The following is a 27,381-nucleotide window of genomic DNA, read 5'->3' on the forward strand; positions in this document are numbered from 1 at the left end:
TACATATATTTAAAACCATACACAATGTTGAAGTAACCAGGCTGAGTGAATGGAGTAGGAAAGTGGCTAGCAATGAGATTGGATAAAATATAATATGTCGTGGCAAAGGAGTAAGATGAACTTGCAAAAGGACTGAGAAGTAGTTTTCACAAATCCTACAGAAACAGAAGACAGAGATCATAGACACCAAGTAAGGAAGCCATTTCTTGAAAAAAGAAATGTTATTTTTATAGAGTGATGAGAATAGAAACATGATTGAAGTGGGCTAGGGTCAGAAAATGAATAGAATGAGATGTACGACTCTTTCAGAAAATTTACAAAGTAGAGGAAAGAAATTATCTTCAAACATGGGTGATTTGGGTACGTTTAGGATGGAAGAAAATAACTGAGAGAGAGTTTAAAATACAGTAAATAGTAGGGTCAATCAATTGGTTAAGCTTCTCAAGAAGTAAGATGTACAGATTAGCTTAGGAAGATAAAGAACTCCTATGTTGTCACAATAGGGACGGAGATGTGTTGGTGACAGTGGTCAAGTGGAATATAGTGGAATGCAAAGCATAGATTTGTTTGTTTGGGAAAGGACTTAGCATTCATATAATAATAAATTTATGCCATTTTACAATTTTTCTGATATATCCAAAAACATAGAGCAGTGGAAAGAGTCTTAGGAATTTTAGTTTAAAGCACTTATAAAGCAATTTTCTAGGAAGTGCCTTTCAGATACTATTGGGAAAATGCATCCATAACTCGATATAACCCATCTGCATAATTTCTGTTGTACCTCAGTTTAAGTACCTACCATAGAAGGCTAGTTTATCAACCTCTCACCAATCTTTACCAGTGAATTATAATAGCTATAGTTTATTAAGCATTATTCATCAAACATACTTAAAGAGGAATTCAAGATTTATAAATATGTTGATAATTATATTCTACACAGGTGCTTCAAAAATTAGATATTGGGCCGGCCATGTGTCACAGCAGTTAAGTTTACACATTCTGCTTCTCTGCAGCCCAGGGTTCACCGGTTCGGATCCCGGGTGGGGACATGGCACTGCTTGGCAAAAAGCCATGCTGTGGTAGGCGTCCCACTATAAAGTAGAGGAAGATGGGTGTGAATGTTGGCTCAGGGCCAGTCTTCCTCAGCAAAAAGAGGAGGATTGGCAGTAGTTAGCTCAGGGCTAATCTTTCTCAAAAAAAAAAAAAAATTAGATTTGGTTTAATGTTTTCTTTTTTTATTTTCTTTCAACCTGTTTTTATTAATCTTTTCCTCAATATATTTTTGTTGTCCTCTATATTTCTATTTATTAATGTTGTGTAAGGCTTGCTGAGTTAAAAACAAAACAGTATTTGTTATGATCAAGGGTATCATAATCTTATTTGCAGATGTTTGTCTATTATGGATTCATTTGGCAATTGCCAGCAAGTTTTGATTACATCTATGAAGACTTCTTTGTGCTATTAAATATTTCTTGATACATTTCTTAAATACATAATGCCTTTTTCTGATTGCTTTTAATGTTAATTTTCACAGGTGAAAAGCAATAAGGATGTTTAAGTGCTGGTCAGCTATTTTGGTTCTTGGATTCGTTTTTCTGGGGTCAGAAGGAAGGCCGACCAAAGAAGCCGGGTTTGGCCTTAAATCCTATCAACCTCTAATAAGATTGCGACACAAGGTACAGTCACGATTCTGAATCTTCTCACAGTGCCTAGCAGTGATAGACTGAACTATTAGTTATCTGGTTTATTATTCACTTAGGAGCACTTATTGTAGGATATGCTGTCAGAATGTAATTTCTAAATAGAAAATGCAAATTTTAAAACATGAAATGGTAGTAATTTTGGAAATTTACAATTTTAGGAATTAAATACTTCTTGACAAATATAGAGATAGCTCATTAAAAAAATATCAAAGTTTACATGAAGCAATAGCAATGGATGTGTAAAAATAAGTCAATACGTTACGATCTAATCAATCAGGTAGTTTCTATTATTTCCATTGGTTTGCAATATTTTAAACTAAAACAGAAGTGTTAAATTCTTAAACTTGCCATAAAGATACACAGAAAGGATGTCTATACCATCTGGAGATATATAGGTTGGCAAAGTATTAGCTTTTGTAGAAATCATGAAACACTAATTTCATCAAAAATCATAATTTTGAGTTGTCTAATATTGGGGAAATACTTCACTTCTTTATGTTAAGTATTTTCAAGTATAAAATAATTTGACATTTGGGCATACTATAAATTATATATATTACATACTTTTAATAGATTAAGCTACTGCTTTTATTTTAATAATAGATCATGATACTGCAAACAACATACTCAAGCAACTTTTTATCCAAATAGAAGTTTATAATACATTTTGGTTTGGTTAGACAAAAGATAAAATATAATATGCTGATTATGGGAAAAAATATATATTTTGAAATTTCTTATGCTTCTTATCTTTAAAAAATGCTTTTTAAAAAAATGAATATATTTATTTTCTCCCATATGTTCAATACATGCTATTGGCATTTACATCGCATATATTTTTGCTGAAACCCTTTCATAATATTGTAGTATTTTGATAAAATAGCTAACTTTTATTGGGATTTTTATGTGCCAGACACTAGGCTAAGCTCCTAAATGTATTATTTTATTTAATCTTCAAAATAATCATATGAAGATGTACCTATTTTCATTTTATAGATGAGAAATCAAAATTCTTAGAAATATTGAGATTTTCTGAATGTAATGGTTATTAAATATATTAGTTACCTAGTGATAACATGCAGGATAGGTTTGATAACCAGAAAAAAGAAAATAAGTAAAATATAAAAATATACTTCAATGTCAAAAATAACTGTAGAAATTCAGTCACTTATAAAAGTAAATAAGTTCTTAAAGTTTCTAATCTGGGTAAATGCAATTGGAGAATTGGCCTTGTTCCACTATCTTTCAATTATTGTTTGTGTCCCCTACCTCATGACTAACATTCAATTTTATCTCAGCCCAAAGCTTAGAAATAATACTTTCTTTATGAAGACTCTCAAAACGCATTATTAATACAACATATTGGCTCATACTGTTACAAATCCAGTGAATATTTATTCTTTGCTGTTTGTCTACCCTAAGTTATGTGTCTCGAGGTCAGAAACTATGCTTTTAATCATTTCTTTCCCGGTGCCATGAACACAGTCGATAGTGTCTAATTGAATCGATTGCAGAAAAATGACAGGTAGATTGCGTGATTATGCTTTTTTGATTGTTCCTCTGCTCAATATAATACCACAGGTTTTTATGTGTTAATGTACATTTATAAACAATTTTGAATTAAATTTCGATGTTGGAGATGAATTGCTTATCATGCATTGCTGTGAGATTTATTAAACCTTTAAAGAAAAGAAACAACATGATGAGTTAAACCTGTTTTAGAAACATTAATACCCACCAAAAATGATCAGTCATCTCCCAATCTTTTCCATCTCTGTGAGTCTTTACTAATAGTTAGAAGTAATACGTGATTGCTGGTATTTAAAAGCAGAGAGGCAGAGAATGTCATGGTAACATCTAATTTTCAAATGACTTGGGACAGAGGTGAAATTAAGCTATAAAAGGCATTTTGTGAGTGAGTGTATGTGTGTGTGTGTGCATGAAAGAGTGTATTTGACAGGAGTAAAGAAGTACCCTGAGTTGTTTAAGTCCCTGCAAATGCCCCACCAGATACTTTCCACTTACTGTCAACCTCCCACTAGACCACCATTCCTTCCCCAAGACCTTGAAGATTAATCTCATTATAGGCTTTATTTTTGTTTATGTCAGCCATTATTAGGATCCCAGGAATAGTTATCTGGTCATTATTAGGATTCCAAGAATAGTTATCTGGTCATCTTTTTTCCACTGATTTCTATTCCAGTTAGGCTCATATGCTACTTCATTGGTGAGGCTCTCCCAAACCCTAATTGAAGAGGAAACAACCATATACATTCCCTAGCTCCCCTTTTTGATTTATTCTCATCCATAGAACTCATCACGATTTGTCAAGATATATATTTCTCTTATGTATTAGTTTGTCAACTATTTCCTTCCATTGTGGTGTAAGCTACTATTCGCCTTGGTTTACAGCAGCACCAAGAACAGTATTTGACACATGGTAAACATCCAACAAATATATGTGGAATGAATGACTCCATCTGCTGACTAGAATAAGACTGAAATCAAGATGATATATATATATATATAATTGTATTATATAGTTAATTATAATTAGTAATAAAATAAATAGGTATAATTTCCCTTTCTGTCATTTTATCAGAGTAAAATAAACAGAGTAATACTTAATGAAGTTTTTAAACTGAAGTATCTTGATAGCATTGCATAAATTAATTTCCTCTTATTTGTTATTTTTTAACCTACGTAGTTTTATTTAAATTGCAAAGAATATAAATATATTTCTCTAAGACTGAGGAAATGGATAAGGAGATTTTCTATTTGGATTAGGTTTCACTAATATTAAATATTAGTTATTGACTAGAAAACTATAAAATAAATATTAGATACAATAGATTTTGAATTCTGACTAGCCCTTTTCCACATTTCCCCAGAGAGGGGTCAGTACTTTGAATTTGAACAAATATGTGTATAGAACTCATTTTTACTAAATATTTCTGTTTCAATTCTATAATGAATCCCATTTTGGGAGCAAAAAGTGGAATGTGAGACTTTTTTTGGTCAGATTACATGGAAATATGGTAGATCTAAATATAATTATATACAAACATACATATGTCATTTAAAACTGTGTGTACATACAAATGCGATTGAAAATATATTTTTCTGTGTCTCAAGATAAAAATGAATAACACAAAGCTGGCCCCATGGCATAGTTGTTAAGTTCAGCATGCTCTGCTTTGGCAGTCTGGGTTTGTGGGTTTGACTCCCAGGCACAGACCTATACTGCTCATCAGGCTTGTGCGGCAGCAACCCGAATACAAAATAGAAGAAGATTGGCACAGATGTTAGCTCAGGGTAAATCTTCCTCAGGGAAAAAAAAATGAGTAACACATAAATCCATAATACTAATTATACAAATCTTGATTATAGTCCACATTATGTGTCTAAGGGAGCTCATCACGTTTCATCCAATGTATTTATCTGACAAGCGTTTATGGAACATGAAATGGAAGAATCCGTTAGCACTTTAGACACGTAAAATACAATTACCAAATTCGAATCCAAAAAGTGGGTCTTTTATTTACTACTTTAAAATAAAAATTGCACAGTTATATTGTGCTACCTGCTTTCATATACATTAATTGTTATAATTTAATTCTACAATAATCCTGAGATGCAGGGAATATTATTCCCATTTATCCAAATGATATTCTTAAAGCCCAGAGAAGTAAAATAACTTTCCTAAGGACAAGCGAGGGGAACAGACAGAATCAGTGAGATCAATAAGAGGAGATAAAAGCAAAGGTAGGCCAGTGATGGGGGAAAAGGACTAGAAAAAAATAAATGTGATGATAGTAGTGAACCAACGTGACACTGACCTCAAGGAGAAACATCTGATGTTCTTTCAGGTTGCTCCTCCTGCCCCTGCATAAGCACAACCATGGTATTCCCATACCTATTTCTTGGCCAGACTCAAATGAGTGTCTTCTCCTGAAGGTTGCAGTAGCCCTGGTTTAGGCCAGCCTCCCAGTGAAGACTCACTAGGAAGCAATAGGTACCACATTGGCTGCTGTCTGTAGCTGGGCGTCGAGCAGATTGTAGTGACTATTGATGGCCATGTGCATTTGTGAGAAAGTTCCTTGATGTTTCCCAAATTTTGAGCCATTCTCCAGAATTGGTGTATTCAGAGCAGCCCATACAGAATGTAACAGTGTCACCAGGCATTGACCGTATACCAAGTACTCTGTTAGCTTTATTCTATACACTGGGTCATTTAATTACATGAATATTCTCATGTGGTAACTGGTTTTATTGCTGGAGTCCACAAATGTTTAGTATCACATACCTAGAAAGTTAGAAAGCAGGGTTTAAGACTTAGTACACAGAGTCTAAATAACTTAATGCAGGTTACACAATGAGTACTTTTTGTTGTAATTTGGCCTGTGTGCCATATATTTCATATTCTTTCCCCATCTTGATCACATGGTAGCAAGGTCATGTCTTGGTCCCTTTGTGGATGGATGGGATTATGTGTCTAGTTCTGGCCAATGAGTTGTGAGAAGTGCCATTGAATGCATCTGGTCTGAACATTTGATTACAATTGTAAAATCTTCCAGAATTCTCTTTTTCCTCTAGCATGGCAAGCAGCATCTGTTCAAGGTGGTGACTGCTTAATCATCCCAAGTGTCTAAACAACTAGGATGAGTAAAACACCCAGGCAGTTAGTGTTTGTCTTGAAATGTGAAATGAGGGGAAAAAAAACTTTTGTTCTAAACCACTGAGATTTGAGAGTTATTTGTTATCCCAGCATAACCATAGTCTATCTTCACCAATAAAGACAGAACTAGAACTTCAACTCATATCACTTAACTGCAAATCCTGGGCTCCATTTTCTCTACTATCTTAGCTTCCTGTTCATTTCTGCTCTTTGGTCTTTTCTTACTCTCTTTTCTCCATTATTTCTTTTCTCTACTTCTTACCTTGCTGGTTCATAATTTCCCATCACAATTCAACCTCTTATTATATTTATAACCCTGTAATATGCTTGGGTTAGGGTTAGCATGTTACTGTATACCCTAATTGGTTGACTGTAAATCCTATTAGGATCAGGACCATATCTTACATCCCTTTTCTTACCTACAGAACTGATCATACTGCTGTATTGTTTGCTGACAATGATGATCAAAGTCAGGCTTGAGGGACGATCTTACAAAGACAGCAGGAGTGCTCTTTGAGTATACCTAGTGGGACCATTTAAAGACCTTAAAGTGCTTACATCTTTATGTGACCAGAGAATGCTATGTCCAGCTTCATAGTGCAGAACTGCTCCTGCAAACCAAAATTGCCTTAGGATTCCTTTACCTCCTTACTCAAAACGTCTATGAGAGTAGTTACTATGCAAATGGGACAAACAGTTTGCATAACTTACTAAGTCCAGAGAATGTTACTATGCACTGGAATACAGTATAATTCAAAGAAGCCATTTGTGGGAGGTGGTTTTTTTTTTACTTTCGGCATTAAAAGAATGATCAATGTGGATAGGCAAAGAGTGGCAGGAGAGAACTCTAGGGAAGGAGACAAACATTAAACAACACATCAAAACCCTGACTACTTAGAGGCTGGAAACCTTCAGGCAAACCCAGGAGCATTATTTCTTGATTGAGGACAAACTGTGCCATTCCGTCGGAAATATCTGACTGCTCGTAACATATTCAAGGAAAGGCGTTTTAAAATGTTAACCTATTTTGCAGAGGTCAGGAAGCAATTTGGACCACCATCTAAAAGCAAAAATGGTGGCAATGAGCACAGTGAGGGAGTAATGGTCAAATATTTAATTAATTAAATCTTAAGGAATAGAGTAGTTAATATACATTGATATATTTATTCCATATATATGCTAAGGGGTAAATATTATTAATGAATACCAGATATTTTTCGAATCAAATAAATTGTTTGAAAATTAAGAACATTTTGGAGATACGTTTTCTGAGAAATGAAATTCTGGTATTAACTGAGCTAGTTCCTGGAGCCTACTTTCCACAGGGCAATGGAAAGAGATCCAGGTTGCACCAGCACACACTGTAGGGTATGTTACATGAAAAGATCTATGAGTTGAAGCAGACTAGATCTATTGTATGGGCTGTAAACTTGACTGTTCTTTGCACCAAAGGAAGACATTATCTTTGTTATACTAGACAGTAAGTATTCCTGACCTTTGCTCTGAAAAGATATAATCTCTGTCTTCTCCAGCTGTAAACACACTTGCCCTTTGCTCCAGAAGGAGACATTATCTCCATGTTCCAAGGCCGCTTGCCATACAAACATGCTTAAATAGATGCTTAAGAACAAATGCCAGCTAGGGTCTCACTCACAAGATATACAGAAACACAGGGACCATCAAGGACTGTTTCCCAATATACATTGAGAGTAGCACCTCTAACAGGAGGTCAGAGTTGCCATCAAATATACCTGCCTAATGCCAAAACCAATGCTGTGTGTGTTTCAAAGTTGATTTGAAACCGAATACATGCTTATAACTTCATCCTACCTTGTACCTGGTTTACTCTGTCCTTTCTAGAACTTTAAGGGAAAAAAAATGTTTTGTTGGCCTTTGGATGTGTTGCTTGCGTGTTTATCCCTTCAAACCAGGGTATATTTGCTAATCTGGGGAAAAGTGAGATGCGGTGGACTGAATTGCTTTGCTTAACAAAAATAAATCAATAAAGGGATTTATCTGACTTTTAAAATTCTCAAGATAAGACCCTACTATGGAAAATTGTCATTTGATCCCTTTGAGAATGAATTCTCAAAGCAGTACTATTATTATAGATGTGTAGGATGGTATGCACAAAGGTTGCTCCTTCACACCTCTGTCACCTTACATTAAAATATTTTTTGTAAAGCTTTAAAAGTAGCTATGACTTGAAAAAATAAATCTGCTTTCCATTGAATATTTGAAGTTTTGAAATGTTAAAAATGTGATGCATTAGCATTCTATTTACACTTATTCAACAAAATATAACAAAGTACTCAAATTTGCATAGTACATTAGAGCAAAGTTTGTCAGGATTCCAGAAAACTCCACTTATGCACCGACCTTGGGCACATAGGATGTTTTCTACCACTTTGGTATGGATTTTCAAGTGACATGAGTCATAATGCTTCCTCCTACCCAACTCAATAATTAAAAATAATTATCTTCTTTTGAAAGATAATATCTTTTAAACTAAGGACATCTTTTATTTGGAAAAAAAAAATCACTTTATCGCTGTTCCCCTTAACACTCATTCATCTTTTTACTGATCAAGAAGTACCAGAATAATAGGATCTAGGTGCCATTAAATAAGTTTGTCGTTGCTGTTCATTTCTTTTGATTGAATTCCAAAGATTTCTTATCTTTAGATCTAGCTGTCTTTTCTCACCATTTCTGTAGAAAGGATGTTGCTAGATCATATCAGTTTGCTAAAGAAAAACAAACTATTAACACACCCAAATCTGCCACTGGTTAAGCACTTTATGCTACTTCCTACTCAAAAAATAAAATATAGCTGTGATTATTTTTTACAGGGTTCAAAGTGGATACTCTAAACATCTAAATGTAGGAAAAAGGGTTAAGGGTTAAGAACAGGTGAATGAAATAAAAATCCTTCTATCTAATCATTAATATATTGGCCAGCTAGCATTTGCATTCACTACTTCAATGTATAAATTAAGTATAAGTTGTTTTGTACATCTTTCATTATTAAAATTCTTTTCTGAATTCAATTAGCAAAGCCTTGTATTATAAATGAACGGATTTATTCTGATTTATGAGCTTGACATTCAACATATTTAAGAGATGAAAACCCTATGTATATAAACCACAATTAAGAAAAGTGGTATTATTTTTAACTAATATTACTCGCTGCTTATTTATGACGTCAATACCCCTGTATATGAGCTGAGAGTTAATTTTTTAGAGCTAAAAGATAGTAGAAAATATCCAATTTATTTAAATAAATATAATGCAGATGGGAAAACTGAGGGCCTGAGAGCAGAAGTTGCTGGTTGAAGATCACACAGGTGTTTCTCAGCTAAGATTAGAATCCAGATTTCCTGTTTTCTGGAATAGTTCTGTTTTCATTGAACACTCTGCCTCCCTAAATTAACACTTTTCTTCAAGTCCAGCTTTTATCAACAAAAAAGTATGTTCACTCATTATTTCAACAAGTGTTTAAGTACCTACCATACAAAAGGTACTTAACAAAATATCATGCTCTCTTGATTACTGTAACTTAAGTGGACGAGTGTCAGTCATTCGACCTTGTTCTTCTCCTTTAATATTATATTGGCTATTCGGAGTCTTTTGCCTCTCCAGATAAAGTTTAAAATTAGTTTGTTGATACTCACAAAATAACTCACTGAGAGTTCGATTTTGATTGTATGGAATCTATAGATCAAGTTGGAAAGACCTGATATCTTGATAATATTGAGTCTTCTTATCCATGAACATAGGATAGCTCCCCATTTAGTTACTTCTTCTTTGATTTTGTTCATTATAGTTTTGTAGTTTTCCTCATATAGGTCTTGTACACATTTTGTTACATTTATACCTAGGTATATCATTTTTGGGAGTGCTGATGTCAATAGTATTGTATTTTTAATTTCAAATTCCACTAGTTCATTGCTAGTATAAAAGCGATTTACTTTTGTATATTAACCATGTATCCTGCAAATTTGCTATAGTCACTTATTAGTTCCAGGAGTTATTTTGTCAATTCTTTCAGATTTTCTACAGTTAATTATGCCGTCTACAAACAAGACTGCTTTATTTCTTTCTTTCTAATCTGTATACCTTTGATCTTCTTTTCTTGTGTTACTGTATTAGTTTGAACACTTTCCAACATACTGTTGAAAAGGAGTAGTAAAAGGAGACATCTTTGCCTTATTCCCTATCTTCATGGGAAAGCTTCTAGTTCTTCCCCATTAAGTATAATGTCAGCTATAGATTTTTTTTTAGACATTCTTTATTGAGTTGAAGAAGTTCTCCTCTAAAACTAGTTTGCTGAGAGTTTTTGTCCTGAATTGGTGTTGGCTTTTATCAAATATTTTTTCTGCATCTATTGATATGATCATGTGATTTTTCTTCTTGAGCCTATTGATGTGATGGATTGCGTTAATTTATTTTTTTATTGTTGAACCAGTTTTCATACCTGGGATAAACCCCATTTGTTCATGGAGTATAATTCTTTTTATACATTGTTGGATTCAATTTGCTAATATTTTATTGAAGGTTTTTGCATCTGTGTTCATGAAAGATATTGCTCTGTAGTTTTCTTTTCTTGTAATACCTTTTTCGTTTTTTGGTATTAGGGTAATCCTGGCCTTATAGAATGAATTAAGAAGGATTTCTTCTGCTTCTTTCTTCTAGAAGACATTGTAGAGAATTGATATGTATTTTTTCAAAAGTTTGGTAGAATTTACCAGTGAACCAGTCTGGGCCTAGGGTTTTCTGTTTTGGAAGGTTATTAATTATTGATTCACTTTCATTAACAGACATAGACCTATTCAGATCTTCTATTTCTTTTTTGGCTGACTTTTGACAGATTGTGTCTTTCCAGGAATTCTTCCATATCATCTAAATTACCAAATTTGTGGGCATAGAGTTGTTCATGGTAGTTTTTTTAATTATCATTTTGATGTCCATGAGATCACTCAATCATTTTAAAAAATTGTTTATTATGATGAATGTTTTAATGACCTCAGTTATTGAAAAGTCCCTGTGGTTTAGAGTAATTAAATGAAAGCCAGTCATTGGAAGGTCCAAATGATATAATGTTTCAAAAGAATATAATTTTATATTCTTGCCAGTTTATACAGTTCTCAGGGTATGGTTTCAATTAAATTTATATAAATCTTCTATAAAGACCCCACAAAAAGAAGTATTTTGACAATACTAAAATAAATAAATAAACAAAAATGCAACAACATGAATTTTAAAAATACATGTTTTGAAGTAATATAAACATTTTCTTTAATTGTGTGAAAGTTTAGGAAATTCTTGAAGGGAATTACGTATCCATTGTATTTTATTTTTTCTCAAATTTTAGATGATATTTTAAGCACTTAGCAGATCTGAATGAATTTTACAGTGAACACCCATGTAATAAAGACCTAGATAAATATTTTATGTTTGGTTTTCACATATACAGGTGTGTATTTATATGTATCTCCATGTCTCTTTCCATGTGTTAATATATCTTATTTTTTATTTATTTCAAATTATATTATATACATTAAACTCATTTCTTAAATGCTTTGGTATATATCATTAACTGGAATTAAATATTTATTTAGAGTTTTTTTATTTGGAGATACTTTTTACATACAATGGAAAGCCCGTATCTTAAGTCTTTATTTTTTGAGTCTTGATAAATGTGTACACTTGTGCAACAGACATCAAAATACAGTTACATCAAGATGTAGAATGTCATCATCCCACAAGAAAATTCCCTCATGCCTCTTCTCTGTCAAACTACCCTCTGAGGTGGCCAATGTTTTGATTTTTTCAACATAGTATAGTTTTGTCTGTTCTAAATTTCATGTAAATGGGATCATACCATATGTGCAGATTTGTGTAACACTTCTTTAACTCATAATAATGTTATTGAGATTCATCTATGTTATTGTGTATCTCAATAGTGCATTCTCTTTTATGGCTGAGTAGCATTCTGCCTTATGAATATACCACAGTGTTTTCTTTTGTTTTTTTAATCCATTTCCTGTCAATGGAATCCTAGTTGGAGCTCTTATGAATAAAGCTTCTATGAACATTTTTATACAAGTCTTTTTTGGTTATATATTTTCATATCCCTTGGGTCAATAACTGGCAACGGATTGCTGGTTTTTAGGATAGGTATTTTTCTTTAAATGAGAAGCTAACAGAACTTTTTCTAAAGTAGATGTACAGTTTTACTTTCCCAAAAGTAATGAATGAAATTTCTAGTTACTCTACATTTTTCACAACATTTATTATTCTCTCAGCTTTTAATTTTAGCCATTCTGAAGAATGGTAAGCATTATAGTTTTAATTTGAACTTTCTTGATGACTAGAAACATTGAGCATCTTTTCATTTGTGTACTATTCATAAATTTTGTTTTGTGAAGCATCTGTTCAAGTGTTTTTGCCCATTGTTTGTAAATTTTTTCTTCTTATTATTCACTCTTTGAAGTGCTTTAAATTTCTTCAATATTCCAAGGTACATAGAATCATTTCATGGAAATACTTATATCATCATTGTAAAATTTCACACTAGTTGATATTACTGTTAGCCTCTTTAGTGTGAGTTCATAGAAAACAATGTGAAGACAATGAAAAGACTTTACATTGGGAAGGAAGTTTTAAATGTTTAACTAAACAATAATTATAAGCTATAATGGTTAACATAAATTATATATGACTAAAATAATGCTATATTTAATACAATGTGCCTGAATATATCTATGTATGTATTTGTATATGTGTGTATATATTTATATATATGTACATATAGAATTATATACAATAATATATATTTTAATATATGTTTACTTATAGTAATATAATATGTAAGTATATATATATCTCTAAAACATTATCTTGATTTGACTGACATTTCATTATTAAAAAATTTAGGAATTCATCTATTGCAGTTAGTTTCTGAGCCACTAAAGTTAATCAGTCACACTCAATTTAAGATCTAAAGCAGTATTTCCCTGGTATATCATCTCTATAACTCACTTCTCTGAGAAGAGTAATGATATACAAACCAGAAATGGCAGAAATAACATTGAAAAGAAGGAATTAAAACTCCAGTTAGGAAAAGAAAGAGTAAAAGAAAATATAACTATTGTAATGAGAAAATTTCTCTTGCTTTATCACATTATATTAGAGTTTTAACAAGTCTTAAAAATGCACTACTATTTCATTTTTGAAAAATAAGAAAGTAAAAGATATTCACTCCTATTGCGTTCTGTATTCCTGTCAGTACCATAGGCATGTGGCAAGTATTAATATAGCTTCAACAAATATCTCTCATTTTATCAATTCCATATCATCATTTGAATATTGTTGACTTTTTTATTTCTTGTATTTACCCTTTAAGTTCATTTTTAATTTGTAGATATTTAAGAGACATGTATGAGTAAATTTTATAACTCATACTAAGCTTGTTCATATTTAAGCAATATTATATTGAAAAAAACAAATAAGGCTACATTGCCTGCCCACAGAACTATTTCTCTCCCTTGAATGGAGAATGTACATTAACCAAGTATTAGAAATACTAACGGAAAGAGTATGTAGGCATCTATGAGTGACTGCGCCAGATTACTAGTTTCCATTCTATCTTATGCTTAGCTTTAAGGTTACATGGATGTGATCACGAAATAATACATGAAAATGGAAGGTAAGCAGAAAGTTGAACAGAAACCCCTTTTGACTCTACTCCCACTTCACCTAAAGCTTGCTGATTTATATATTTGATTCATAAAAGGTTTTTTTGAATATAATATTTCTTTTGCTTAATAAAAATTAAAAGATTCAAATGCATGGTCTTAATCACCTGCTGATTTTGTAATTATGATTTCAAATGGTTTAGCTGTTCCAAGCGTGAAATTTATCCTCAAAGGATGAAGACTAGCTGCAACCAAATATATTTTTTAAAAATTGAGGACAATTCTAAAAGTTTTTTTCCGGAGAGAAAATTAAGTATTTTGGAAACATGGTTGCATTTATTTATACACTCGTGAAAGCATCACTGAAAGTGAAAGCTGAAATGTGTTTTATCTGTCTACAGGTCTGAAATCTTTATTTTGCTAATGAAAAGTTTAGGGCCTAATTGCTATATGCTCAAGTTGCTAAAATCAAATATTGATAGATTTAGGAATTAAACTCTGATCTAATAAAAATTAGATAGGGGCTCTACACATTAGGGATATCTTTTCTGATGCGTTTGTTTAAAACACTCTATCATCATACTTATACACATGCAGCATATGTACTCATTGTACAAATATTCCCATCAGAAGAGTATTTCTACCATTTCTGCTAGATTTTCAGCTCCTTTTTCTTCAAAACTTGATATTCCAAATAGCTATGTGCTCTCCAAAAAAAAGCATATCCTTTAATTCTCCCTGTGTAATCTCAGCCATTGTTTAAATCCATCATTATAATAAAAAATGCTCCCTTTAAAACACAAATAGAATTGGTTTTTATGCTATAGTTCAAAACCTGTTGTTGTGTTCAGTGTCCCTCTTTTTGGAAAACAGTTCCACAAGATCTGATGATTTTTCCTTTTGATTGGTATAATAAAGTCTCTTATTCACCTCCCAAAGTCTGTATTCATTGCCCCTGAGAACATTATTTCTGTGAAATGTTCTACTGAAAATGGATTCTAATGACCAAGTCATTTGGCGAAAACTGCATAGTATGCTTCTGTGGAAATGCACAATGCACAAGAGCATATTAAAGTCTGAGAAATTCTCTAAACTTTGCTTAACCTAGAATTTTCCAACTAAATGGACTATAGAAAAATTTGAACACCTTCTGATATTCTGGGAAACGCAATTTGGGAAACTCTGCTCTAGTGGCTTTAGAATGAATTGCTGCTGTACACATCAGCTGACTTTGGCTTCTCTTTTAACTAACAATATTAAAGATCTGGCTTAATATCATTTTATAAACAATAAGATAGTATAAATCCATTTTTGCTCTTTTTTATCAGTCTTTAATTTAGGGTATTTTTTTTCCTAGAAAGACAAAGTTGATGCTATATTTTAAGAATTATGATACAGGATTTCTGTCACATGCTGGCCACGTATGAAACCCGACTCTTTAAAATATTGGTCTCAGTAACTAGGTTGTATTGTTAAAGAAAAATATTGAAATACATCAGTTTTAAACATTTTAATTGAGGTAACAGATTCAGTAAATACATTGGTCATCATTGTACGCTTAAATACACTTTTACGTAAGTATACCTTCACAGTGCCACCACTCAGATTATGATACAAAATATTTCCCACAAAGCAAAGGCTCCTCTTACCACTTCTAATTAATACCATCTTCTGAAGGTAGCCACTATTCTGGATTTTGCAACCTAAATTTAGCTTTGCTTTTGAATGTCATATAAATGGAATTCTACTGAAGGTGCTTTCATGTATGGCTCTTTTTTTGCTAAGCGCTATGTCTGTGATATTCATCCACATTGTTGAATGTAGCAGAAGCGTATTGTTTTTAGTACTCTATAGTGCCTATTACACAAAATTCACAGTTTGTTATGCATTCTACTGTTCATAGATATTTGAGTTTTTTCCAGTTTGGGTATATCATGACATTCTTGTGTTATGCTTTTTGTTGAATGTATGCACTCATTTCTCTTGAAGAGTAATTTTAAGATCATAGGGTGAACACATAGCTCTCATAGATAATGCCAAAGTGTTTTCCAAAGTGTTTGTGCCAACTTATTTGTTTTGTAAAATATTTCAGAATAGCTTTTAGGAATTACTTTAATTCTATATTTTTCTTTTGTCTACCTAGCTGGAAAAAATGAGAGATGAGCAGATGTTTTATTATTGCTGTTGCTGACTAATCTTGAGCAAAACCATTACAGGATAATTAAATGAGTGAATATTCATCTTTCAAGAGAAAAATTACTAAAATTGAGGCTTCAAAATTTCTTACTAAGTCCCGTTTTGAAAGTTTATTACAATGTGAATTATTATGCAATATCTGACTCAGAATAAAAGTCATTCTTCAATTATGAATTTACCCTAATGATAAACAAATCACTTTACAGTTGAAATTTTTCTTAAAGACATTTCCCTCTTTTGACATATGAGGAAACTGGGCAATTATCAGTGTAAACTTCTTACAGCTTTTGTACATAATATAAACACCGAAGTTCCTAATATTATCTATTCAATTATTTGATGTCAAATAGTCTCTCATTTGAAGCAGGTTCCATTACTCCTCAATCCCTACTAGGATGGACTTCAACTTTTTTATTTTTGCGATGTTTACTGATAATTAGTAAAAACAAAATTTCTCTATTAAAAACTTTATTCCTCTGAAAGAGTACTTGCCGCAGGAAAGCTTAACACTGTATATGAAAGAAGTTTGGGATTTCTCAACACACAATTGACCTGTTACCTAGGTGTCCTTAGGCTAGTCCAAATTTTTCAGAAGTGAAAAATTTGCTAAGAATCTGAGAATAATAAAGCAATTACAAAATCAACAAAGCAAAATAAACAAACAAAATAAAATCAGCGATGCTATGCTTTGGTGGTTTTAATTTGTATTAATCGGAACACCAAAATCTGATGTTATTGTCATGGTTTCCCACCTGCACTTCTAGTTCATTCTAATGTTGAGCGCCACTTGATACTCATTTGTGAATATCTTGTTTTTCTCATAATCTTATCACTATTAATTATGGAAACTTGCTGAACCTAGCAGTTTATTGAAATTGCCTAAGCTTATAAAATGTAATCCCCTACACCACTGGAAGATACAAGCTCAGTATCTTTTGAATTATGTGCCAACTGGTAGAATTACTGAGTTTCTAAGTGAAGCTAATGTACCTTATTCTTTTTCACTTATCAAACAGTAGGAAAATGATTGTAGCAATCAGTTCAGGCTGCTATAATAAAAATACCATAGACTGGATGGCTTACATGACATTTATTTATCACAATTCTTAAGGCTGAGAAGTCAAATGTCAAGGTGCCAACAGATCTGGTGTCTGGTGAGAGCGTTCTTACGTGTTCATAGATAGCAGTCTTCTCACTATATGATCGCATGGCCAAGAGAAAGATCGAGGGGACAATCTCTCTCCTGTTTCTTCTTATAAGGGTGCTAATTCTATCTATGAGGGCTCTATCCTCATGACCTAATTACCTTTCAAAGGCTGCATCTCCAAATACCATCATATTGGGGATTAGGCATCACCATATAAATTTTTTTTGGGGGGACACAAACATTCAGTCCATAGCAATAATCTCAAAATTACTTACTTCCATTGTTGTGTTATTACTGTTATCAGGATTGTAAGCCAGGTGACATGATTTCTGGCAGCTACAAAATGATCCTCTGTTGGGAATTTTACTTGTTACCAGTTATAATGATAACAAATCCTACTGACTCTCAATAGAAAACTTATGTTTAGTATCCTTATGGTGAAACATTGCACAAACCTGCAGAAAAAGATTTTGTATTTCTGTCAAATTTCCTTCTTTTTAACAATTTAAGAATATGTCAAGAAAGCAATTATAGGTATAGACTGACTCTAAGGGCCTCTAAAGCAGTGGTTATCAATCTTGGTTGCATATTAGAATCTTCTGGGAGCATATAAACTTGCAAATGTCTGTTCCATTCTCTTAGAAAATTAAATCAGCTATTTTGAGATTGGGCCCTAGATATGGATATTTGTAAAGGTTTCTGGATGATGCTAAAGTGCAGTAAGGGTAAGAAACTATTGTACTAATGGTTAGAATTCTGTATCAAAGACTTGAATATAAAAAAAAAGTAAGAATAGTAATTTATGTTTTTCTATATGTATTACAGAATTCTATATCCTCTCTCCATATATTCTTATTATACAAGAATTCTATATTTTCTTTCCATGTGTTATTATATAGAAGAATTCTATATTCTTTCTCCATATATCATATATATTCATATAAGAATATACGGAGAAAGAATATAGAAGAATTCTTTAATAGATATAGAATTTTTAATATGTCCAAGATAAAAATATATACATATATTAATATAAATATATTTATAAAAATGCATATTATATATATATATATTTTTGAATATATATAATAAAGAAAAATGTTGCCATATAAAAGAAAATCCACTCTGGTGAAAACTTTGTACTGCGTGCAAAGATTTTTTTTACTGTTGAAATTTTGGAAGACAAAAGAAAATAATAATGTAACAACATTAAGTAGATAGAATGTTAAGGTGTGATGTATGGGGTGGGTGGTTGACTATACTATGTACATGATATTAGCCAAGAAAAATCAAATCTATAATCTGTCAAGCTACAAACAAGGCCTAGGAGAATGAATGGCAAACAAATAATAAAGAACAGAACTTCCAGAGGGAATGTTTGAATCATTCCGTTAATTAGCATCCCCTTAATTGCAGAATTAACTGGGGAAAAATGCTTGGAAACTTTTAATGGCAATTTATAGTAAAAGAATTCCCAGAGGAAGCCTATACCTTTGTTCAAGCCAGGTTGGTTCTGTTCATAATTAGGAAAATATATTTGATTTAAGCCACAACTAATAGCAGTTGAAGATTATGAAGCAAGATGCCTATCCAAGGCTTAGATATTTAAAACCTTCCAATATTAATATACTTTTATTTAAGTACGTATTAGTGCAGAGATTTAAGCAGTATATGGTATTCATACATTCATGGAGATAATTTATAGAGCAAAAAACTTGAGGTAACTGCAGGATGCAATAGAAGTTCATAGCGTGGTTATTCAACTTGGTTTTACGGGGTGGGATAAGTGAAGAAACAACTTAGCTGAAATTTGAAAGACAAAAATGGTCACTTTTTTAGTAAAAAGGGGGTAAAAGGGTTCTAAGCAGGACGAAAGACATATATATTCAAAAGCTCTGAGAATGTTCAGTATTTTCAAGGATTAAATGTATTCAACATATAGGGAAATAAAGGCAGTGATTCAGTTTAAAGAGATGAGGAGCAGAGAGGTAATGGAGGGAATAAACTATAGTAAAACTTTTGAATTGTATTCTAGGATCGACAAAGAGCCAGTGGAAAGAGTAAGAATAGGGAATAATATTAAGTTAGTAATTTTATATACCTTAAAGTTTAGTAAAATATTTTGCTAATTTTTAATGGAACATAATTTTGGAAAGAAGCTAATTTTTCCCATACTTCAGTTAATCATACTTTGGAAAGACAATCCATTCTGCTTAATAATCTGGAGCCCAGATTGCTCTGTTGTCTAGGTAGGAGATTAATGTGCTTGGAAGTTAGCAGTAATACTACAAACCCACTTCCTTAAGCTGGTGTGTCAGAAAGTGTGGTGTCAGAATCAACTCGACCATCAACATCCCTTGGGAACTTGTCAGAAATGTGATTTCTCAGATCCCATCCAGATCCACTAAATCAGCCTTCCTGGTAATTCTGACTCACATGAAATTTGAAAACTACAACCTTAAGGGAAAAGCATAAATCAAAATGTTTCAGTGTTCTTTGCTTGAAGATTTTCACATAAGAAAAGAGTTCCCTTTTTCCCCCTAAGTTGAATCAAAATTTCTAATAAGTATCTAAGAATTTAAATCATAATTCTTTCTTCTCTAACGTAAGATAGTTGACTTACAGTACGTTATATCTTTTGGATATGGTTAAAATCAGCTAGTTTACCAGATCTTTACTCTTTTTGCTTTTTTTCTTGAGGAAGATTGGCCCTGAGCTAACATCCATGCTCATCTTCCTCTACTTTATATGTGGGACGCCTACCACAGCATGGCTTGCCAAGTGATGTACAGTTCCTCACCTGGGATCGAAACTGGAAATCCTGGGCCAATGAAGTGGACGTACGAACTTAACCACTGCCCCACCGGACAGGCCCCCGTTTACTCTTTTTTTTATTGAATACTCTCAAATATGCCTGTTAAACACTCATTCAGCTTATAGTAAGTTACTTTGAGTAACTTGCAGCCACCTATAAGTGGATGAAACGCCTCATTGCAACTTTGAAAACATGCTGTCTTGAACTAAAATCTACCTCCTGTAGCTTTCAGTTACTGGCGCGAATTCGGCTGTGCAGATTTGTCATAAAATATCTAATATCCTTTCCACAGTGTAGCCCTTGGAATATTTGAACATGGCTGTCATAGCCCCTAAAATGCTCTATTCCTCAAGCTAAAAATCTCCTGTTCTATCGACCATTATTCATATGAATAGGCTTCAAGTCTCTCTGCTATCTTACTTACTCTCCTGAATGTAGGCCATTTTATCCCTTCCCTGTGAAGTGTGGTGGCTGGAATTCTCCCAGCTAGGCTCAAACTTCCTTCTAGATGTGACTTTTGTGTCAAAGTACCTGTTATTAATAATGAATTAATTGCTTTTCTTTTTTTTCTCATCTTATTAAAGATGGCTCACATTAGGTACTGTAGAATCTAGAATCCAATTTTGTGTTTTTCTTTTTCTATTTTGTTTTTGTTTTTTTGAGGGGAGATATTACTTCTTCTACCACGTTGTTCAGTCAGGCTATTTTATTGTGAATTTGGTGGTCTCTGTGTATTGAGAGTTAAACCAATATCTTACCTTTATTTTTCTTAAAGATCAAAAGCCCCTGTTTTATTCATTTTTTCCACTTAGATCCATGTTATTCTCAAATCAATATAGCATTTTGTATATAGCCATCTAAGACAATGACCACAATTTAGAAAATGTTGATATAACTGTTGATACTGAAAATGTAAATGATTATTCAGATAGATACAAGATCACTTAGCTGTTCTAGAATCAACCTATGTTATTCAGCATTTCATAGTCATAGTATAAGTATATTCAATACTTTAGTGAAGTGAAGCTCTACTCTATCTATTCTTGTGATAACCTTCAAAAGGGAAAGTAAAAAAAATAGTATACGATGACTTACTGAATCAGCTCATTCTGCTTTCTATACATTCTCAGCGTCTAGGTTTCCAAAGTTTGTCCTTCAGTGATTTCTTTAAAAAATTTGTTTGAAATTAAAATTAAACACTGCTTTCTGTGATTTGAGGAATCTCTGTTTTTTGAGTGGAAAGGGGGTGGAGAGGATGGAATTCATTTAGACCATGAAATTTGAGCTTGATTGAAACAGCTGTATTTAGTTTTATAATCCCTTTCGTCTTCCTGAGCTTTTACCTTTTGGGTAAAATATTGTTATATCTTTCTAGAATTTCATTATCTTGCTTGAATGCAAAACAGAGAAAAGCAAATTGAAGATTTTTTCTTTCTGCATGGTAATCATAACAAAACAACAGACTGCTATTTGCTTAATTTTCCCCAAATACAAGTAAAATTATAAATCGATAAACAGCTAAGCAAGTTTTCGTTCGACTTAACTTTCATTAATTGGAGGAATCTTTAATAAGCAACTCTAAGAAATTATCATTGCAGTGTTTCATTTGGGCAGAATTTGAATTGCTTTTTTACATTCTCTTATTCAAAGAAAATAAAAGTTTGGTTTATTTCCTCTGAGCAGAGATAAGGTAGTCATGATGGTGAAGCGCATAGGAAATCTGGAGAGGGTTCTGAAATCTCTGAATTGCTGCATTTTATACACTGCATTTCTTCATAGATTTCCTCAGATTTTTTTTTTTTTTTTTTGAGGAAGATTAGCCCTGAGCTAACATCTGCCACCAATCCTCGTGTTTTTGCTGAGGAAGACTGGCCCTGAGCTAACATCTGTGCCCATCTGCCTCTGCTTTAATGTGGGACGCCCACCACAGCATGGCGTGCTAAGTGGTGCCATGTCCCCACCCCAGGTCCGAACAGGTGAACCCCGGGCCGCCAAAGCGGCACGCGCACACTTAACTGCTGCACCACCAGGCCGGCCTGATTTCCTCAGATTTGATGTAAATTAACTCTGTATGGATACAAACTCTGTACGGATACAAACAAGAAGAAACTTTCTATCAGAAACAAGTTATCACTTTAAAATAGCCAAAGAATTGTCGACTTCATAGTTCACAGGACAATGTGTAATGCTAAAGTATAATTTACACATTTGGATTTATCCAAATATTCAGGTATGCTTTGTTCTAAATTCTTCAATTATAGAACATTGGTGAAATATTAAGTTCATCTTTCAAAATCTGAACTTATGTTATTATTTTCCTGAATGGAAGTGTTTGTCGAGTATATAAGAAAGAAGTTTTGAACTCTTTGAAAAAAGATAAAAATCTATAGCTTTCAGATCGATAAACATTTTGAAAGACACAGGGAAATCAACAAAAGGGGGAAAATAAACCCCCCTGGCAAAATACATTTGGAATAAACCATAAAGATTGCTGCAAATTCAGCATTAAAAAGTAATAAAAAAGGAATTACATTTTAGATAGTGTCAATTTTCAAAAGCATCCCACAGAGATATAAGCAGTAATGCTTTTAAAAAAAATAATAATAGCATGCCACATTTTCATTATGCCGGAACTGAAAGTTTTATAAATACCCTGTATATTGTTAATGTTGCCCGCAGAATACGAGGTCAGGACATAACTGAGTAAACAACATCCATTATCAAAATGGAGGGTTGAGAAAGAATAGCAAAAATAAAGGCAGAGGGTTAAAAAGAGGGAGGGGGAAGGAGAGAGAGAATATAAAAGTAAAGGCAATAATATGCGAGGTAGAAACAATGTAAAGGAAAGAAAACGTGAGTATATTTCCCCTTATCTATGTTACAGAAGTTTTGGGTTTATCCTGGTGCCTTTGCCTTGTGATACTAGATACCTCAAGCATGTATTTTGATAATGAGTGAGTAAAGAACAATTAAATTTATTAAATATTAAGTGAAAGAGGGAAAAGAATATTAAATATTGCATCTAGTGCCTACATTGACAATGCCCTGAGGCTAATAGATTCAATTTCAGAGACCACCTACTTTACATGCTGTAAATTTTTTAAAAACACTGATTGCTTTTACATTTGGTTCTTTTTACCTTGCTTCAGGATCCCCTGCTTAATGTAATTATGACTGCAATGTAAATTAAATCGTGAAATTTTGTAGAAGAAAATCACATAGCATATGAGTTGGATGTCTCAGAGGTATCACATGCAAAGCCCTGTATGTTAGCATCCAGGTGACCAAATCCTTGGAGGTAGAGTAAGCCATCACCAAGTGCCAGAACTATTCAATGGCAGGGCCACCGTGATCAGGCGGGAATTCTGGATGCCCCTCTCCATACTACACAAGTACTATTGTCTTTCTTTTCCAAACCCATCCCTGATAATATTTCCTATTAATGAACCTGATGCTTTGTTGTCTCGCTAATGATTATATATGGATCCACTGGATATGTACTGGATGCTGGAGAGATATATATACATATACGTATATATATAAAATATATTATACTGGCTAATATAATTGTAAGAAACTAAATATTGTAGCTAAACATAAAAGAAATATTATGTGTTTGATTTTTGCTCAAAATTGTTAAAATCTATATCTTTTTTCAAATTTCCTTATACTGAAGCTGAAAATAATCTTGTTATTAATAGTAGTAGTATTTATTTTAAATAATATTAAGAATTTTTTATATTTATTGCATACTTGAATTTTCTTTGCTTGTTTCATTATAGGTATTTTTACTTTGAGGAAATAGGAATAATTGATATGTTAAAGACATTTACACCTTGACCCTACTTATTAAAGAAATTTCCCCATTCTATTAAATAACTTCAAAGGTTTTTAGTGAATAATATTTTCAGTAATGAAAATTTGAAATATTTTTTGGTCACACTAAATTCCTTTATGTTTCTAAAGTATTTTGTCCTATTTATATATGAATGATTCCCAATATTTTAGTAATTATGAAACTATTAGTTATTAAGAGTTTTTTTTTTGTATGCTGGCACTGTGCTAAAGACAAAACATTATTCTAGAATATTTATCCTTGAATTAATATGATTTCATGGTTTACATTTACATTTAAAGGTGGAGATATACATTCCAAAAAGTTTGGAATGCATTTTGTTGTCTTTTTATGTTGACTTTTGCGTCAAGAATCTTTATTTCTTTTTTCCAAGTTATTAACTAGCTTTTCAAATATTATTCATAAGGGATTCATATTTTCCAAACTCTTTAAATAGTACTTAGTCATAAATTAAACTGCCAGGTAAATATGAATCCAGGACACGATATTCTAAATATTTAACAGCAAGCATAGGAACTGGCCCAGCAGCGTAGTGGTTAAGTTCAGCACATTCCGCCTTGGCAGCCCAGGATTCATGGTTTGGATCCCAGGCGCGGGCCTACACCACTCATCAAGCCATGCACAAAATAGAGGAAGGTTGGCACAGATGTTAGCTCACCGCCAACCTTCCTCATCAAAGAAACCCCCAAAAAACAATAAGCATAGTATAGGCATTGACCAATCAGGACTGTCATATGTATTTATCAGCTAACAATCGGCCCTGCAAAACTCTGTGTCTATAATTTATACCATTGATGTATCTGTTCACTCTGGCATGAATGCACCGTTTTATTTATTTCAGCTTTATGATATACTTTAATAGCTAAGTGGGCATACGTCTCTCTTATTATCATTCATTTTCAGAATTCTTTCTCCCTTTTGACACTTTCTTTCATGTACATTTTAGAATAATTTGATTAAATTACAGAATGATTTATTGATGTATTATATTAAATTATTAATTAACTTGCTCTTATAAATTTTAGTTAACTTGTTCTTACATCAAATATTAATTGTCAGTCATGTCAGTCACTTTTACTTTAAGAATTATCATCTTATATCATCTTATACTAATGAATTTACCTTTTTCCATGACAAAATGTCACTCAATTAACTTTTGCTATATATCTCTTAGGAGTGTTTCATAGTTCTCCTGATATTGGTGCTGCACATTTTAAGTTGATTTCTAAGAGTTTTATGTGTTCTGCTGTTGTACATTTGTCTGTTTTGATAATATTTTAAATTATTCCTTGCAAGTGTAGGAAGATCATCTAGATTTTTGTAATTCATTTTATTTTTTAATTCTTCTATTGGCTCTCCTATACTTTTAGTTGATGATCTTGTGTTTTCCAGGGAGAAAATCTCTTCCAAAAAGATAAGATTTTTCTGCATTAACTCATTTATTCTTTTCAATAAAGCTCTGTCAGTTCACTCAAGCTATTTGAATGAAAGCACATGTTTTTATGACACCAAACTCTGTGCTCTGAAAGGGAGGCAATATCTTATATCCTAAAGCTGAACTGGCTCAGTTTTTATCATACTTTGAATAAAGTGATGTACATAACATTCATCCCTGAGAGAATTAGAACATGTCATGGGAATGATTGTTTATTGCTTTTTATGAATTCAACATTTTGAAGACTTTCATTACACTTGCTTAGCCTTTAAATACAAGACAATCATCAAGTAAATGTTAGTAGTCATATGTTCTCTGCATGTTTCCAATAGAACTACGTTAGATCAATATTGGAAAAGATCATACCCACCAATCTTATTCAAAGTTTCAAAAGGGATAGAATATTATATTATCTCCGACATGAATATCCTTGTTGTAAGCTCTTCCAAACAAATGTCTCACAAAACACTTGCCATCGGGTAAACACTAAGCTCTGAGAGAAGCTTTTACTATCACCCATTTAGCAAGCTTGTAAAAACCCCACTATGAGGTACTGTCAAAATTACCATTTAACTTTGTATTTCAGATTGATTCACTTTGTAGTATGTACTGATGCATTTCTTCAGTGGTTTCTTTCTGAGTGAGTTTGGATGGCACATGAAGTGAAACAGGTGAGAGTATATTTCACCTTGTCTCAAAAAAGAAAGAAAAGAAAAAGTGTTTTATGAGTCCTGGGTTTGGGTAAAGTGCGGATTAAATTTAATATGATCATGACATCAAAAGATGTAGATTTATATATTTGATATGCTGTGACCTGTCAGTTCCCATAATCAATGTGTTGATGTTGAGGAGTTGCAAGTTTAACTGATTCCAGGAGCTGATTAAGTGACATAAATGAATGAATTGGGCCTGATGGGTTCTGTAAGAAACTAATTACTTAGAGCAAAAGAGAGAGCCTTAAATACCTTCCTTATTAAAGAATTTAAAAAATAAAGAACTTAATTGTTTATCCTAAAATTGGACAAAGAATAAATCAAATGCAATCAGGAATTAGGAATTTGTAAGATAAAAGCAGAAATTAATATGCTAGACAAGAAAAATTAGTGGAACAGGTAAATATATCCAAAAGTTGTTTCTTTAACTTACTAATAAAATATATAATCCTTTTTTAAGCTTAACCAATAAAATGCGTGAACAATCATAGGAAATAACAGGAGGGACAAAAAAAATCATAAGCAATTCTTAAAGCAATTCAATTGCAGCATTTTGAAAATTTAGATAAAATGTATGATTTCCTAGAAAAAAGCCAATTTTCCAAATCAACTCAAATGAAAGTAGAACACTTGTTCTCCAACCACTAAAAAAGAGATTTCAAAGGAGATTAGAGATCAACAGTGATGAAGGAATCAAAACCAGATGGCTCCACAAGTGAGCCATCCATCTAACTTAATCTAACTTAGAAACTCCATAATGCCAATGGTATTAAAATAATTCCATTTTTCATCTTGGTGTGAAATACCTCAATTTTTAAATGTTGGAATCAATTCAAATTTTATAAAATATAAAAATATATTTTGGGGCTCAAAATGATTTTGCAGAATATGTTGGTCACATGTTTGAAATATCAGGTCATTAGGACTGAGGCTGCTGATGGGGAATTGAACTCTATTTAGAAGTCTTTGAAGTGTATAAAATTTGTCTGCCTAAGAAAATGTGTGTGTGTGTGTGTGTGTGTGTGTGTTTGTAGAGAGAGAGAGAGAAATAGAGAGAGAAGAGAGAAAGACTTCAGTAATTTTCTTCCTGGCTCTATTTTCATATGATATACATTTTTTCATTTACGGCATCTGTGGAAAA

General features: G+C 32.5%; 1 protein-coding gene across 4 annotated transcripts in view; it reads left to right on the forward strand.

The window, feature by feature from the left end:
* FSTL5 (follistatin like 5) overlaps window positions 1-27,381 on the forward strand; it is a 718,704-nt gene that overhangs the window by 45,845 nt on the left and 645,478 nt on the right. For all 4 annotated transcript variants that reach the window (XM_001500089.5, XM_023636361.2, XM_023636359.2 and 1 more), the window contains exon 2: window positions 1,535-1,676. In XM_001500089.5, coding sequence (XP_001500139.2) covers window positions 1,551-1,676 — 126 coding nt within the window. In that variant the 5' untranslated portion in view covers window positions 1,535-1,550. The remainder of the gene's footprint in view (window positions 1-1,534; window positions 1,677-27,381) is intronic.

This window comes from Equus caballus, chromosome 2 (assembly GCF_041296265.1).
Source record: "Equus caballus isolate H_3958 breed thoroughbred chromosome 2, TB-T2T, whole genome shotgun sequence".
NCBI lineage: Eukaryota > Metazoa > Chordata > Mammalia > Perissodactyla > Equidae > Equus > Equus caballus.